The 18,198-nt window shown below is 40.4% G+C and overlaps 1 protein-coding gene across 4 annotated transcripts in view; it reads left to right on the plus strand.

The window, feature by feature from the left end:
* Nucleotides 1-18,198, plus strand: part of DTNA (dystrobrevin alpha) — a 182,690-nt gene that overhangs the window by 96,483 nt on the left and 68,009 nt on the right. For all 4 annotated transcript variants that reach the window (XM_027638961.1, XM_027638962.1, XM_027638965.1 and 1 more), the window contains exon 4: nucleotides 14,963-15,176. In XM_027638961.1, coding sequence (XP_027494762.1) covers nucleotides 14,963-15,176 — 214 coding nt within the window. The remainder of the gene's footprint in view (nucleotides 1-14,962; nucleotides 15,177-18,198) is intronic.

Genomic DNA, 18,198 nt, shown 5'->3' on the forward strand with positions numbered 1-18,198 from the left:
CCAGCAGGGACACTGTCTGTGGTGAATGTTCTCGGCAATTATGGGCTTCTTCAGGGTGAAGACAGCAAATAATCCCTAGAAGTGAGTTCAGAATGTGGGACTTGACACCATTTTTATTATAATTCTCTCCTTCTGTACTTCCCAAAGAGTGTTTTTTTCCATGCTCATTTGTTTTCATTTACATCAAAAGTCCAGTTTGTGTAACTCTAACAATATAGATCAACTTCATAACATCCAGAATATTTAAAGGGAAGCTTTAGCCTAGCTGTTACATCATATTTTTACTGCACCTAGTTTTGTTTTCTGTAAGTTTTAGTGGAAGATTTGGTGCAGCAAATATCTGGTGTGCTAGGACAAATCATGAAAATAGAAGATTTTGGCCATAAATATAATATCCTGCTTTTATAAATGTGAAGAGACTGCACAATATAATGTCTTCAATGGGTATTATTATTAATACAGTTCTGAGTCACTGCATACACAATGAACATTCAGCGTCATGGCATTGATGTTTGTGATATACAATGGCTTTTCAGAGGCTGTTTTCCTTGTTCTGAATCAAGGCATTCCAAATCTGAATTCAGATTAAATTGTATCTCTGATATTGTTGTTGGCTACAGAGGATTTCTAGCAGGGTATTTGGGAGCTGTCTTTGGTCCTTTACTGAGCAAAGTGTGGGCTAGTTCCTCAAGTTCTCTTTTCTTTGGTCCATGTGGATAGACAGATGGATGTCTCCTTTCCTTACTGAAAGAAAATTGAAAGTAACTCTGTTGAACTCAGTGACATCATTATGGCACAAAGGAAAGAATGAATCGGTCTCTCAGTGTGTGGTTTTTTTGTGGAGGCTAAACTCAATTTCTGATAAATGAAGTCAACACTAGTATCATACTGCATCTCTTGTAAAGGTCCTGATCTTCCCCAGGTTTAATTTTCCACATTTTGTTCATCTATATTTTGCCTTGAAACTCTTATTTTGTCTTAGACTTTCAGGATATGTTTAAAATGTGTAAAATAAAGGATGACAGATAAGTGGCTGTGTACATCAAGACTCTTACTCCATCTAGGGGCACTGACAACATCATTAAAGAGCTTCTGTCACACACAGGAGAAAGGATAGATGTGTGAAACTTCACCTAAATCTCATTTATCTGTCATTTCACATTTTGCAATATTGTTTCCTTTCTCATTGTTGCTGATTGTCAAGCTATGTTTGTATCGACTGGAGCTTTTCTCCTTTCCTTGGCCTGTTCCTTATTTCCTCGAGAGATGTGAAGTTTTAGTGCATGATATTGTAAGGGGAGACACTGCAATTGCCTTCTGATTACTGAGCAAATCAGTAGGGAAGTGGAAAACAAACCCACTCTTGCAAAAGACATTGCTTTGAATACGAGTAATGTCGAGAGAGTAAATGTGGAAAGATTGTGTGAACACAAAGCCAGAGTTTAGTCAAATATTCTTTATGCTTTCTCTGAATGAGATGCTGTCTACTCAAATGAAATTGATACGGAAAATATGGATATTCCAGATACTAGATTCTGTCTCTCCTTATCTCAAAGCTGATTACAACTCATATCCCTAAAGATTTGGGGCAAATAATCTTGTTGCTTTCAAATATGAAAGCTCGAATCTATGGCAGTAATTAGCAACTCTATTACCAATCTCAGTAAAAGGTTAAATAAGATCAGAGTCTGAACTGTCCTTATGACTTCAGTCATGAGATGCTTTTTCACCAAAATCCTGCATGTCACATGAATGTCCTGCTTCATAGCAATGCTCTCACTGAGAACAGCTGAAGTTGATACTGGGATTTTGGCCCAGAAACCCTCTGAATTGAAGCAAACTCTTCAGAAGAGAGAAGGGTGTGTTGACTGTCTTTAGTATGTTTCTTCTGCTTGGGGTTGCAAATCAGTCAGTTTACTAAAGCATTACGTGCAGCTTAAGTATTTCTCTAATTACTTTTAATAGATGAAAATGTTATGGGTCAAATTCAGTCCATGTTACATAAGAACATTTTTAAATTAATAGAATAAGGATCAGGTTAAGAATTTGCATATATGTAAAATATTGCATCTTTTATGTTCAAGAAAGTGCATGATTCATCTTTCATTAGTATTCCGTATCTTGTGTTGCTGTTTACAGTCTTGCCAACCCTAAATGATTTTAAAAGTAATAATACAGAAGATGAAATAACCATGGATCAAATTCTGAAAAACAAGAGATGTGCCAAGGAGGATTTTTGTTTCCACACAGTTCTAAATGTATAATAGGTGCTCATTCTTTTTCATTGACCTTTGTGATATGACTTAAAGGTTGATAATGTAATCTCAACTTGTTTTCTATAGCCATCAGGTAAGAAATTGTTGTAAAGAACTTTTAAATCACATATTCTCTTGTCATCACAAGGTATTTTTTAAAGAAAACAGCAGTTAATATGGGACTGGGGATAGTACCCTGTATCCTTAAACTGTTAACTAACACTGCTTTAAAATTAATGAAAAATGTAAATAACCCAATTTGTTAACATTTGCAATCACGCTGCACTTGCTTTTGGCTGGTAATGGTGTCAAAGCAAGCTGAAGGCCTCTTGTGACATGGGAAATGTTTTAGGGGGGATAGAGAGAGCTGGCAGCAGTTGTATCAGAGAGAAAAAAAGATGTAGTCTTAGTCAGACTTGGCATTTGAAGAAATATACTTCTGGAGGAGATTTTATCACTGTAATAAGGCCATTCAACATGAAGACATTCTGCCCTTTCCATCTCATGGGATTAACATTGTTTGCCTGTCACACGTGACCTGTTTAGGACATCCACACAGCCACATCTCCACACCCATAGGCTTAGTTCAACTCAGTACAGAGACAAGGCCGTTTTCTGGAGACAGCAGTGGAAATGCACAGCTTTGATTCGTGTTTGCTCACTTGACACTGTGCCAGTAGAGTTAAAACGTTGGAGCAAATGTGGCTGCATTTACTAAAATATACCCAGTAGTGCCATCCTGTGGTTGGGACTGCGGCTACCAGAAGGCTTTTGCACCATGTCCCGCCTGTTCTCTGAAAGCTGATCTGTCTTGGGTACTTACACAACATCTGAGTTGTGCCAGCATCTAAAATTATGTTTTCCTTCTCATATATTCAGTCATTTTTGAACTTCTAGTTTAATCTCCTAAGTAGGAGGGCTTTTTATTTTCTCTCTGGTACATTTTTTGGAAGTCTCCATAATTCAGTTTTTCTATTCAGTTTCAGATTAACCAGATCTCTAGAAGAGAAGACTTTGAATATCAACTCCAGATACAGTATCACCCAGCCTCAGAGATATTTTTTGCCACCTTTTGGGAGTACAGAAGCTTTTCCCTAGTATTTGGTTTGCTGTAATATAGTACCGAGAGTTATATTTCATTAAAAAAATGAATTGCTGTAATTTTAAGAATTGACAGAAGAACTCAAATGTAAGGCACATTGACCTAATTTTAAGAGAAATGAGAAAGCTGTTGTGTATCATACATATTTATTAACCAAGTCTTGTTACCTTGTGTCCTCTTTGGCTAATGGAAAGCTGACACTTGCAAAACCCTTTTGAAGGAATTATTAAGTCAGATTAAGACCTGATCCACAATGCCTCAAATAAAGCCTTTCTTATTAAAATAGTTTTAGAGTAGGATAGTAAGAATAATAGAGACACCTAAGCTAGGAATACCATTGTCTTTTGTGGAAGGGGCAGATATAAAGTTTCTGGCTCTTGAATACATGTAGCAACAGGTCTGCTATTTGCACATCGGTCTTTAATGCATAAGTATGTTTAACTCTTAAAATAAGAAAATTATGTGTAATCAATGGATTTAAGCCATGTGACTTCTTAGCAATAATGCAATGTTTTAATTCTTTCCTGGTTGTCATCAAAATACTAAGAAGCTTAGAGTTAGATTTTTTTAATTATTTCATTTTATTTATGTCCTACTTCATTCATCATTTCAAATAAATTATTTCAAAGCATGTTTAAAAAAAGGAGACACTTTGCCACCATCTGGGTGACAAGTAAATGACAACAGTTTCCCAGGCCACTGCTCCCTTTTTCAGAATTGACTGTCATTAGTGCTGCTCCTTGGGGAGACTGATGGCTTCTTCTGCCACCCACAGAGAGCCCTTCAGGGTTAGGTTAAATATAGGTGAGACAAGATGGGCAGGAGAAGAAGAGAAAGAACTGTTATTCTAAATTAAATTAATGTCAAAGAGAAAATTTTTATTGGAGATCTTTACACACTCTTACACTTTGGTACTGTATTAAAAGTGAAAAGACCAGATTTCAGTGTATTGTTAGCCTAATGATTATTCCTCATTAGTAGTACTTGGCTAAAATGCTCTAGTGATCAGAATCTCAGAAGGTTTTAGAATAACTCTTTTTGCCTTCTGGGCAAATGTAGGTAAAGGATAATAGGATGCAAGCCCAGGTATGCAGACAGAAGAACTTTGAAAACTTTTCCCCCAAATTTTCAGTGCCTCAGTTGTACGTATCGTGTCCTGCAGATTTCCAGACACCCAACAGCCGGGTTTGGCACCCAAACAGAAATGTCTTCTGTGCATGCAGTGTGCAGGTGGCCAGCACATGCACAGACCACCCAGCTCCTGATGGCTGGGACATTGCTTGTTCCATGTGGTATCACATGGATAGGTGATCTGCCTAAATCCAGTGAGCCCAAATGCAGCTGACTTACTCCATATGCACTCTAGTTCAGAAGATAGGTGTTCCCGTTGGCTGGTGTGAATGTCTAGTTCCTTATCCAGGCACTCCTCAGCCCTGGGATGGGCAGGCAGAAGCAGGTAGCCTTACTCAAGCTTCCTGCTGAGCTGGGGCACACCACACACCTGTGCACTCTCACAGCACAAGCAAAAAGATGAGGAGAAGGAATGCATGCAGCTGACAGATGACTAAATGAAACCATGGCTTCCCTCTCAGATCCCTTGGCCTTCACAGGAAAGCTTGAGGGAATATCTGAGTACACAGAGTGCTGCGAAGGCACTTCTTTGTGATCCTTCTTTCTGTAAACCTCACACAAAACCTCTTGAGGATGTGGAGGACTCTTTCTCAAGCATTCAAGGGACCTCAGGGCAGGTTCTTTTTTTTGTTTTTGTTTGTTTGTTTATTACATGGGTTAGAAAAGGGCCTTGGAGCACAGCTTACTTGAGCAATGATTTTAGAGAAAAGTCAGCATTATGGGGCAACATTGATTCCTCTCCAGGAAGAGTTATTATATGTTTTTGCAGTGTAGGTTCATGATTGGACAAGGACATCACAGACTCACTCAGATTGACAGGGACTTCTGGGGAGAGCAGGATCAGCTACAGCAGATTGCTCAGGGTTGTGTCCAGTTTGGATTTGATTATCTTCAAGAATGGAGACTCCACAGCCTTTGTGGGCAACATGTCACAGTGTTTGACAATCCTCACAGGGAAAATATTTTTGTTATGTTTAAATGCTTTCCTGTATTTTAATTTGTGCTCATTTCCTTCTGTCCTTCCACTATTCTTTCCCTGAGAAGAGTGTGCCTCCATGTTCTTTACTTCCTTGCACTGGATCATAGAATAGTAGAATGTCTTGTGTTGGAAGGGTCCTTAAAGATCATGTAGTTCCAACCTCACTGCTATAGGCAGGGATACCTTCCACTAGACCAGGTTTCTCAAATCCCCATCCAACCTGACCTTACCCACTTCCAGGAATGGGGGATCCACAGCTTCTCTGGGCAACCTCTTCCAGTGCCTCACCACCCTCATAGTAAAGAATTTTTTCCTCATGTCTAATCTAAACCTACTCTCAGTTTGAAGCCATTCCCTCTTCTCCTATTGCTACATACCTTTGTAAAAAGTCCCTCTCCAACTCTCTTGCAGGCTTTCTTCAGGTACCGGAATACCGCAGCTAGCTCACCACAAAATCTTGTCTTCTCCAGGCGGAACAATCCCAATTCTTTTAGCCTTTCCTCATAGGAAAGGTGCTCCATCCCTCTAATCATCTTGGTGGCCAGGTGTTTATATATACTTGTAAAGTCCTCCTGAGCCTTCTGTCCTGTAGGCTGAAGAGTCCCGCCTCTCTCAGGCTCCCCCCATATGACAGTTGCTCCAGTCCCTTCATCGTCTTCACTGTCACCAAGGCTGAGTAGAGGGGAAGGGTACCTCTCTCTTCCTGCTGGCAGCAACACTGCCCAGTGCAGCTCAGGAGAATGCTGGCTGCCTTTGCTGTAAAGGCATATTGCCAGCCAGCACCCAAGCTGTATTGGTACTAGGGGTTATTCCTTTCCATGTTCGGGACTTTATATTTCCATTTGTTGCACTTCATGAAATTCCTTTTTGCCTGTTACTCTAGCCTGTTGAGGTCCCTCTCAATGATAGCCCAGCCCTCTGGTGTATCACTCTTCCCAGTTTTTTATCGCCTGCAGCCTTGCTGAGGGTACACTGTCCCATCATTCAGATCATTAATGAAGATGTTAAACAATTTGTACTCAGTATAATGCCTAGGGGTATACCACCTAGTGACTGGCCTCCCTACAGGATTTGGTGCCACTGATCACAAGATTTTCAGCTAATGTGTGCAGACAGTTTTCAGTCCACCTCACTGTCCCCTTACGCAGTCCACACTTAGCAGTTTGCCAGAGAGGCTGTTATGGGACACAGTGTTGTAAGCCTTGCTAAAGCCAGAATAAAGAACATCCATTACTTTTTCTTGTCCCTTGAGCTAGTCACATCATTGGGGAAGGCAAAGAGCTTGTTCACACATGATTTCTCTGTCATAAATCCATGTTGACAGCTTCTGATCATCTTTTTGACCTTAATATGCTCAGAAATGGCTTCCAGGAGGATTCACTCCATCCCCTTTTCAGGGACTGAGGTGAGGTTTTGTTTCGCTGGATACCACTTTCTTTTCTTGGAAATGAGGTGATAGCTGCTTTCTCATAGCTCTCAGGAACCTTCCCCAGTTACCACAACCTTTCAAAGACAATCAAGTAGTCTTACGTTGACATCAACCAGCTCCCTCAGCACTTGTGGGTGCATTCCCCATCAGGCCCTTGATCATGCCAGTCTTTTTAAACATCCCTTAACTGGTTCCTCCTTCACCAAGGCTGTCCTCCTTGCTCCAGACTGTCCCACTTGTTGCAGGGGCCTTTATCCTGAAGGTGGGACTTACCAGTAAGCCATGCCAAATTCCATTTCAGATGTGGAATCTTTGAAAAGACTTTGATTTCTTAGCGAAGAGCTAAATGTTGTATGTGGTTACTTTTGGTTATCAATATACCATCCTCTTACAGCCTTCCATACCATTGTATACACATCTTTAAAAAATAAAGCATTTTGGGATCAGAATAACATGTCAGTAAATGTTCTGAATATTTTGCTGATTTCTTCTTTAAGCTTGAATCTACAAAATGCAATCACTGCATGTACAAAACCTAGAAATCAAGTGAAATAGCAAGAAGATGCAATAAAATACGCTTTTACATTCATACATTCAAATATATGCTAACAAGCCACAAGTCCACCAGTCTTGCTTTTGGAAAAAGTGATGACCAGCCCAAGAGCTGTTGATGGCCTGCAGAGTGTTTGGAAGTGGCCCAGCACACACCAACATGTTGGATCGGTTGTCTAGCAGGTGTCCAGCTGTGCTAGAAGTCACTGGGCTCTATGAACAGTGCCTGGCAGCAGCAGTGGGCAACGGAGGTAGATGAGAAGCCTGAGAGACATGGGAGCAGGAATAGGAACGTCCAGGACATTTCCAGGTACCGACTGAGCAAAGGTTCAGATATTTGGGCCATGAGTAGCCTGCCTGTGCCAGACTCTGTAGAGTGACAGCTGTCACCAGATGTACCCAGCCAAAGAGTACCTCATTTTAGCCCTGAGCAGAAGCACCACCCTGGTACATTTTCATGTAATTTGGCACCAGAGAGAGCAAAAGATTGCAAGGCATCATAACTGGCGCATTGACCTGCATAGTTGTGGGATGTGCAGATAAAGCTTTCAGTGATCATGCTATAGCTGACTGATTTGAGGCACAGCTTTGCCACAAAGAGGTGTAGCCAAGGAAAAACATGCCTCGGGCAGTCCTCCATTACCTGCCTGGCAGCAACACAGAGGGAGCCAAACAGAAAGCATGAGTAACTTCCCAGGGCTTCTCAGCAATGACGATGACAAATGGCTCCAATACCCTGATTTGTGATGGGTTCATAGATTCTAATCAAAAAAAAAGAAGAATTGTCTAACGTATTTTATAATATTTTTAGGATTGTTAGACAAGGAAGCATAAATCTTTTCCTTTTAATGAAATCCACCTGAAATACCTGACATACAGTCAAGTGCCATTGATTTCAAATGACAGTACTAGTATGCTTAAATTCAAGCATGTCTGTAAGAGCTTTGGTGGGCTAAAATCTTCATGAAATGCATACCAGAATTTTGGAAATAATTTAAATTAATGCTTCTTTAAAAGTTGTTCCTGTATCCACCAAAAAACGAAAATCTATCAAGGAGGAATTCTGTCCTAACTATCACTTGGGCATGTTTAATCTAGATATAGTTAGACCTACTGTATATTAAGTAAATTTGAATTGATTATTAAAACCCTAATTTAGATAGCTTCTGGTGTTTGGTTAAACGTAATCTCCTCTTCCATGTTCATTTAGTAATAAATGGAGAGATAATGCTGTAGATTTCATGGTTCAGGTGGAATACAAAGAATGAAGTAGAACAGATGAGGATTTTTGTACAGGTAGATCCATTTAATGGTAAGAAAGCTTAAGCACACAGACTCAAGGTTTTTTGGTGTCTTTGTTTGTTTGTTTGTTTTGTTTTTTGATTTGGGGTTTTTTTTTTACTACTTAGAAGATAAACTTCCAGTACAGTTTTCTTTTTATGCTTACTTAGGGCAACATCATTTCTTGACAACTGATGTTTAAAGTAATCTGCCTCCTTTGAGATTAGTGATATATCCAAGATTATCTGTATCTCATATCCTTTCTATAATTTTAAATAGACTGCATGATGGAGAGAAAAATTCATTCCCTGCATAAATAACTTTTAATTTCTGTGCTATGAGTTGAAAAAAAAAATGTAGTTCATCTCTTCTCTCTCATTTTGTCTATTAAGATATTATCTACCAAAAAGAAAATTACTTACTGCAAATAAAACAAAGTTCCTAGTTACAATAAATTAAAAATACATTGGTTTCCTACTAATGAAGAGACTAAAAAGCGCCTGAAGAAAAGAGGGAGGATCAAGATCAATAAAATTGATGTGTTTATAGTAAGCAATGTAAGATTGTGTTAAATTCTGCTTTCTCCAAGTGTGTCCAGGGTACACCTATTCCACAAATTAACTTGTTGACAGTTGCAGGTGATAGAATTCTCCACTGTAACTAATTGCTTGTTTTCATCATCAAAATAGTAAAAAGTAACAGGAAAAGATGTTCTAAACGCAGATAAAGGCAGAAAGGCAGGATGTAAAACTTGAAGAGTATCTGAAAATGTTTTGGTTTGAAGAAAATATAAAAATCCTTTCAAACTGAGCCACACCTCTTCATCCACCCTTTCATCCTGTAGGGAGAGACTGATCAGTTCAGTCTCAATGTGCTGGCAACAGGCACTCTCTAAATGTTGTGTTAACATCTGAAGAAGTTCACTGAAGGAAATAACATTTGTTATTTGCAGTGTATTTTCATGCATTAATCTTAATTGTCTTCATTCAGTCAGGTTTTCTTCAAAGTGTATGGTTTTTTGGTAACAATTGCTGTGGAGTGAATGGCAGCCATCTGTGTGTGCGACACACACTTCTGTCCAGACACTGAACTTTATTTACATTCACTAATTTCAGTCTGTCGCTGAACCTGCTCAAATATAAAACCTTCTGTGACAGTGTTTATATACTACTTAACATCATCAAAGTTAGCAGACAATGTTCGCCATAGAAGATCTAATAACACTGATCTTTAGCTTAACTCCGTCTTTAGAAATCACTTAACAGAAAATCTAAAAGGAAACGTAGTTTAGCAATTGCTTGTGGAAATTGTCTACATTTTTTTCCAGCATCAGGCAATCAAGTGAGATCTACATCTGCATAGCTGTGCTGTTTACAGAGTGCAAGGCCTTTCTGAAGGCTCCGTGAAGATTGGCTGGGCTGCATGATTTTTGATTGCCTTATGCCACACAGGTGCCAGATACAAGCAGCTTTGACCCCTACTGCCTATCTGCTGGCACTGAAGGAACAGCTGACAGATTTGTCTAGTTTTACAGATCCACTTCAGAAAGGACATCTTTCTCATGCTGAGGCGTAATTCACTTTTCAGAGGGAATTGTGGGCAAGGCAACAAAAGCAGTAACAGCAATGAGAAGTTAAAAACAAACTTGCGGAGTTTTACTATGTTGAGGGAATTTAAGGCAGATTTTAGGAGATAGAAAGCTCTCCTACATCTGTATGCTGATTTATTACGCTGCAAACTCTTCATCATCTTAGGATCATAGTAGTATGTAAAAATCAGATTTGGGTTTTGTTACACAGCATGTTGTGCAAAGTAAGAAGATATGTCTTCTTCGGTGAGATTAAAACATTCTCAGGGATGGATAAATAAATAAATGAGCATAGCAGGTATTATGGAAAATAGGTAGAAGAGAAGATGAGGAATGCAAGCTTTTGCAAAGTTTGCAGGGTTAACATTCTGTTATTACATTGAAAAGAATACATATATGACATTAGCTGTAGGCATAAATTTCTATTAGTAGAAATGAGTGGAGCTTGCAGGGTCCTGTGTTTTACTCTGTCTTTTGCCAATGTTAATTGTGTCATCTGGCAGCATGATATAACATGTAAGAGTTTGCTTACTGTATGAGTAAACCTAAAAAAAATAGAAATCAAGGTAGTAGGGAACTGCACCTGGATGTAATCTGCCCAAGGTCAAGCAGTGCAGTGTAAAAGGTAGTGACTATGACAGGATCTGGTAGCTGTTCATACAGATTGAAGTATTTATTATTCATATTTTATATAAAACCTGAATTATTCTGTGTCATGCAGTAGTCAGACTAGAAAAGACATCTTTTCTTAATGTTTAAAGAGGAAGGTGTGTTAACTTTACCAGCTCCAAGGTTACACGTCTTATGTAAACTTGTTGCTTTAGACTTTGTCAGTGAAGAAATATGGGCAGCTTCAAAGATCTGTTCATCCCACCTGTCTCCCAACAGATGCTTTAAGGTGCTTTTCTCTTTCATTTAGATGAGAGGGAGCCTTGATCACCAGCAGACAGTAGACACCTAATTTTTTACATTAAATCTAGGTGTGTGAATTCTTGTTTGTAACAACTGACTTAACTAAAGGTCAAAGACTTCAGTCCTCAGTACAGCAGTCTAACAAACTCTCCTTGTGATTTTGAGCTAGACATTTCATCAGATACTTTCAGAATTAGTAGTTCTTGTTAAATGCCTGGCTCGTGTCCATCCTTCATTTCTTCCTCCAGGAAGTATTGGTTTCCAGCCTCTGTAGAGAGATTTAAAATTAACAAATAAAATGCAAAATAAAATAGTGCAGTAGAATTGTTTTTTATTCAGCTTCAAGTAGAACCAAAGTGTTTCTGAAAAAAAAAAAAACCAAGTAAAATTATTTATAGTACAAATACACAGCAGTTCCTTGAGACTAATATTTTATGGTGGGTAGGGGACTGTTACAGCTGTGTAATTTCCAATAAGTCATTTTCTTAGTCTTGTGCCCTACCTTTCTGGCATACCAATGAACATCAGGAGGGCTTGTGAGGCTTTCAGGTTAGAGCTAACACTAAAAGCAGTAATTTTCTCTCAGATGTTTAGTGTATACTGATGTTATTAGTCCCACGTCTGCTAGCCTCTGGACATTTTCCTTCCCAGGACCATCATCAAAACTAACTCCGGATGTGACTGCATGATGCAAAATATAATATCAGTAGGAAAAAAAGTCAACAAAACCCCCCACATTAAAATCTGACAGCTACATAGTATCAATACTAGATCATGTGAGGAATAAGACACCAACCCCCATTTCAGCCTCATTCATTGTTGCCGGTTCTTTCACTCCATACATTTTCTTACTCAAGAGTTTTGCAGTACTAGCCTATAGCAATTAAAGTTATATTAGTTCATGAAATTCTCACTGTTAGGGAGTCTGGATGTCTGGTTCATCCTCCCTGAACATTGTTTTAGGGATGCTAGGGAAACCATTGCAGTTTCCAATGACTACAGAAGTAAACATGTATGGTCAAAACAGTTCCTCCACACATCAGGTGCAGTGACTGCCTGAAAGGTATCCCAACAGCTCTGATGATATGATTTGTTACCCTTTAAATTCCCCTTTTCCATTCCCATGCTTTTTTCTACTAACCTGCTCTTGCACTCACAGATAAACAGCCTGTCCCTGTTTATACTTTTCCCACCAGCTCTAATGTTGCTGATTTTACATCCTTATTCAGTATTTATGATAAGGTTCCTCTAGTAATTTCTGCCTTGGTCAGCAGTGCTAGTACCCCTGTTTGCACTGTTTCTCAGGTTGCTCTCTTGATAGTGTAGTCTCAAGTCAAGATGAGCCATCTGCATATGGCATTACTCTTCTTTTTGCTATTTGTTATGCCTAGTAATTTCTCACAGTGTTGTTGTGTTAATGTAGCAATAGTTCAGGTTTCACAGAATCACAGAGCCATTAGGGTTGTAATGGACCTCTGGAAATCATCCAGTACAACCCCCTGCCAAGGCAGGGTCACCTAGAGCAGGTGACACACAAACACATCCAGGTGGGTTTGGAATGTTTCCAGAGAAGAGTCTGGAGATGTCTCCATGCCCTCCCTGGTTTTCACAGTTTACACCCATACCCTGGTGAAACTGCTGGTGGAAGCATCTTCTCCTTCATCTTCTAGGTCTGAATTACCAGGAACAGCCCTCATGGCCAGTGACAGCTAGACCTCAAGGGAAACATCACGCTTCATCTTCTGCTTTCTGCCTGCCTCTTGATAAGGCCACGAAATACACGCACATGGTCCAGCCTGTTGCTGCATCTTCTGGCATGTTGCTCTGTATTTCTTGGGTTTTCCTTGACTACCTTAGAGTGGTGGGATGCTCATTAACCCTTCTCACCTGGACCAGATTTCTGGTGACTTCCTCCATTCTCTGCCTTGTCTGGCCTCTGAACCATGTGGAGAAGCTGCCCAGAAAGGGTCAGTTATTATGTGCAGGCTCTCTTCCTGGAGATCAATCACCTCCCATTTGTCCAAATGGCATCTGTGGCAACTTGACAGTGGAAACTGATTAAATGGAAATAGGAATGACTGCATTAAAAGAATCTGAGTCCTATGCCAGATTTTCTATGGGGAAGTTGCTCTTCAGCAGCGGAAAACAAAAAGGAAGAGTTCAGAGAGTTTGTATACTCCACCCACCCAGCTTAATTTAGGATGACAGACTGAAGGCAACCTGTCAGCCTACAAGGTTGCCTATAAAAGTTTCCTTTTAACACAAAGATAAAATAAATGTTTTGGTGTCACAATGGAACTGCACCTTTCAGGTTTTCCTGGTTATTTGCTAGGGAAGAGCAAGAAGAAGTGGCAAAGTGCCTTGTCTAGTCCCTAGTTGCTGCTGCTGTACCACTCATCTGTATGGTGTGTCTTCCTCCTGGGGTTTACACATGCATTGGCAGGGTTAAGAGGTTATTTTTTCCCAAGGCAAAAGAAGGGAAACCCAATCATAAGGCATAATTCCAGACTAAGTAAAATGACTGTGTCTGATTTCATTATCTATCTACTATCAGCTTACATTTCCCTGCCATCAGACCATCGTGTCATATTGCAGTCTGAGACAGCACCTGCAAACCAATCAAGTGAAAATGTAATGAGTATTAGAATTACATTTCTCTATCCAGAAAAGAAATGGATCTCCTTCCACATACAGAGGATTCTTGATAGATCATAAGACATTATCACCATGCTGAGTAATGAGAACTATGCAGTAGTTTCTCTGGTAAAAAAAAAAAAAAAAGAGAACTTGCAACCTAAACCTCATGATTTGTTTCTTACTGACACTTTAGTAGGACAGTAGGTAATACTTAAGATTAAAAAAAGGGATGAATCTTTGAGTTCAGGTTTGAAGTAAATCCAATTTTTGAATGAATGTAGGGGTTTTTTTATTTTTGGCAAGGTTCACCACTGCTGGAAATGCCAATCTGAGGCAAGCCAATTATACTGCCACAATAACAGTGCTATGTAAACAAAATTTCTGTTTGGGTAAAATACAAAGGGTGAGCAGAAATTGTCCTTTAAGCTGTCCTTGTAGGTAAAAACAGCTCCCATCAAATTCAGCTTAGATTGGGACTTTAAAGAGAGAGATTTAACAAATGAATTGGCAAGCATATTTGGAAGACAAAAGATATGATTTTGGGATCACTTCATTACATGTTATTTGTTTAAATGTAGCTAGTCTACCCTGACTCAATTGGAATTCTGTTTCTGTAAAATATTTTGCTTTCCATACAAATTGCTGAAAAGAATTTTCAAAATATCACTATGTGATAAGCACTTTGTATTTGTAGGATCTTCTGAAAAGCCCATCTGCTATGGAAATTAATATCTAAGAGTAATTTCTGAATGGGGATTCATAAAGGCATGGTTCAAAAAGACAATTAGCATATGTTTACCTTCCAGCAATTTGTGTATAACATAGATTTTTACTTGAATACTTTATACAATAGGGAATGATTTCCTGAGCTGAGGTTGTACTCATTACAACTAGTAATATCAATATATTGTTTGCTTATTAACAGATTCTATTTGCTCATCCCTTCACCAAATTTCAGCGATGGAAAATAAATTAATTTGTTTAAGTATTCATGAAGCATGTTGTGCATGGTTGTGTTATTCCCCACCCTGTGGGAGGAGGTGACTTTTTTTCTCTATTACTTTCAAGAGCTGAGTCTTTCTGTCCTGTCCCCTAGTGCACCTGGTGGACATCTGGAATGTGATAGAAGCCTTGCGGGAAAATGCACTGAACAACCTGGACCCCAACATCGAACTGAACGTGGCCCGCCTGGAGGCTGTGATTTCAACTATCTTCTACCAGCTCAACAAACGGATGCCAACTACTCACCAGATCAATGTAGAGCAATCCATCAGCTTACTGCTCAACTTCTTGCTAGCGGCCTTTGATCCGTAAGTCTGCCTTCCTTCCCTCCTCTCCCAGCTGGTGAAAGGATTTTACTTACTCTGGAAATATCTTTGGAAAACAATTGAACAAGCTCAATTCTGACCCAAATAACAAGCATGTGAATAGTACTTACTAGGGAGACAACCTAAATAAAGGACCTCTACTTTCCTTTCTGTCAAGCCAAATTCAGCACAACTGTGTTTTCATCCAGCTACTCAGACTTGTTCCAGTTTATATCAAAGAAGAATTATCTACAGAAACAAATTTACAGGCACTTCTAATTTGCCTTGTTATTTATTGACACACCAGTGGCTGACACCACTGCAATGCCTCTGCAGCAGTGCCATGGGTTAATAGCTCATTATTTTGAAAGAGCTCATTTCCCTGCAAATTCTTACAGCTGTAAGCAATTTTTTTTTCCTGGCTCATGCCAGTGCAGCATGATTTTGAGACCAGGACAGAAATAGGACTAAAGACCTGGAGGTGAAGAAATTCATGTTGTTTATTGCTGCATGGGAGTCATGTTACAAAAAGAGGAGGTTTGAGATAGAGCGAGCCACTTACCTTAACTAGTATGCTGCATACCTATTACAGTTTCTGAATACATAGTTGGCAACCTGTACTGCAATATTTGCAATCCTCAAAACTAAATTACTGGAGAACAGTGGTTAAGTCTGACAGATGCAGATGACCTTTTGTTGCTTTATGGCTTATATTTTGAAAATTCACCAGCAGAAAACACTGGCCATGACACATTAAAATGACGATTTCCAGTCCTCTCACTTGATGCCCTGGTACTGGGTGTCATTGAGTACCTTTCAGTGCCAGCCCAGCTGGTGGCTCAGTCACCATGGCAACAGGGAGAAAAAGTAGATGTTCCACATGAGAAGGCTGCACTCAACCTCTCCTCTGCCCCCTCTGAGGGGAAGAAAAGAAGGCAATACATTGTGAAACCATAGCCTTCAGGAATATTTTTTCCCCTCAAGGGCAATAAAAGAAGGAACAGACATTTTAATTCCTACCATTGTGGCTGTGACAAGAATACTAAGGGATGCTGAAAATAGCCAGATGTATTCATTGCTGCATGCCACAAGCAGACTGCTTCCTGGCTGATGAACACAGGGTAAGACCCAGGACTGTGGAAGCAAGGCCTGTAATAATGTGCTTGTTTTGTAGCTCACTGTAAAGGAGTAAAGATCTCAGCTAGACAACATGGCTGCTTGCAGCAAAATGGAGGAGAGGAATTTAATCCTCTGTAGGGAATCAGAGGATGTTCTTAAAGGGGTAAGGTTTTGCTTTCCCTGAAAACATCCCATGTGCTATGGTTCATGACCTGTTTATGGGCTCCAATCAGGCCCTCACAGGAGTGAGGAGCCTGCGACCCTCACTCCATTTGTCAAGCAGCATCTCAGTCTATCTTACTGCTTCTGAGTGGAGTGCATGAGATACGCTTCCCAGAAGGGCATAGACACCCAAGGAACCCCTGGGAAGAGGCTTCCAGCTCTGGGGTCAGAGATAGGGACTAGCTGCCTATCACCCCATTTTAAATACACCAAACATCTGGGATAAGGCTCAAGTGCAGTCTGAAATATCTAAGTTCAGGCTTCATGGACATATGTGTCAGCTAGGTCTCCCTGGACTGTAATGGGAGTTTGAATATCCGTCTATACTGTCACAAGTACAGACATACCAGTTAAACATCTGATCCTCAAAATGTGCCCTACCCTTTAGTATGGTTCATGTTATTGAAGTTTTGGGTTGGATGTTAGTTTAGCAATTGTAGGGGTAGTTTGCTTTTGGAAGAATTTGTAACGGGAAAGCTAGAAATTCTTGTTTTCTCTTAGGAAGCCTGCAAAGTGCCTTCTCAAGAGGGATAGATTTTTCTTCCACTTCTGCAGTCCAGGGGGTTTTGCAGAGAGAGCTGTGTTATCTCTCTTTATCCTATGCTGGAGAGAAATAGCCCTAAAAGACATGTACAGAGGCCTTGGGAAGGCAGGGGAGAAACAGAGAGGATAAACAGGCCCTGAGAGGATGGGAACTTGCCTTTTTCTCCCTGGGGCCCAGTGTGTAAACCACACTGTTAGGTATTTCGTTTCTTGTGTTCTGGCCTTCTAAATAAACTTTTTGAATTCTTTCCACTGCTTTGCATTTCTGGGGATACCTGCGTATCTTACTTTACAGCAACCACTGGTAGTCCAGATTTCCTACTTACTTGGAAACGGAGTGAGGGAGGTGGCTCTACATCCTACAGGGATGGTGTGAGAGCTGCTGGAATCTAACCAGAGCTGATGTCTCTGCTTCCTATGTTGCTCCTGTCCCTCCCCTCCAGTGCAGCAGAAAGGTCATTTTCTGCTGAAGGCTACAAGTTGTTGGAAGGAGGAGCAGGGTCTTTTCTTGTGGTCTCATGCTCAGGGAGAAGCAATACTTTGCATGCCATCCAGAGACACTCAGCAGGCTGGAGAAGTGGACCCATGGGAATCTCAAGAGGTTTAACAAGACCAAGTGCAAGGTGCTGCACCTGGTTCGGGGCAACCCCCTGTATCAATACAGGCTGGGGGATGAACAGATCAAGAGCAGCCCAGAGGAGAAGGGCTTGGGGGTGCGCGTGGTTGATAGGCTGGACACGAGCTGGTAATGTGCACTCACAGCCCAGATACCCTGGGCTGCATCAAAAGCAATGTGGCCAGCAGGTCAAGGGAGGTGATTCTGGCCCTCTACTCCTCTCTCCTGAGACACCACTTTGTGTGCTGCATCCAGCTCTGGGGTCCCCAGCACAGAAAGGACAGACATAGACGTGTTGGAACAAGTTCAGAGGAGGGCCATCAAGTTGATCAGAGGGATGGAGCACCTCTCCTGTGAAGACAAGCTGAGAGAGTTGGGTTTGTTCAGCCTGGAGAAGAGAAACCTTCAAGGTGACCTATTTGCAGCCTTCCACTACCTGAAGGGAGTCTACAAGAAAGATGGAGAGAGATTTTTTAGAAGGACATGTAGTGATAGGACATGAGGGAATGTGTTCAAACTTGAAGA

Source organism: Corapipo altera, unplaced genomic scaffold, assembly GCF_003945725.1.
Source record: "Corapipo altera isolate COAL_440 unplaced genomic scaffold, ASM394572v1 49, whole genome shotgun sequence".
Lineage (NCBI taxonomy): Eukaryota > Metazoa > Chordata > Aves > Passeriformes > Pipridae > Corapipo > Corapipo altera.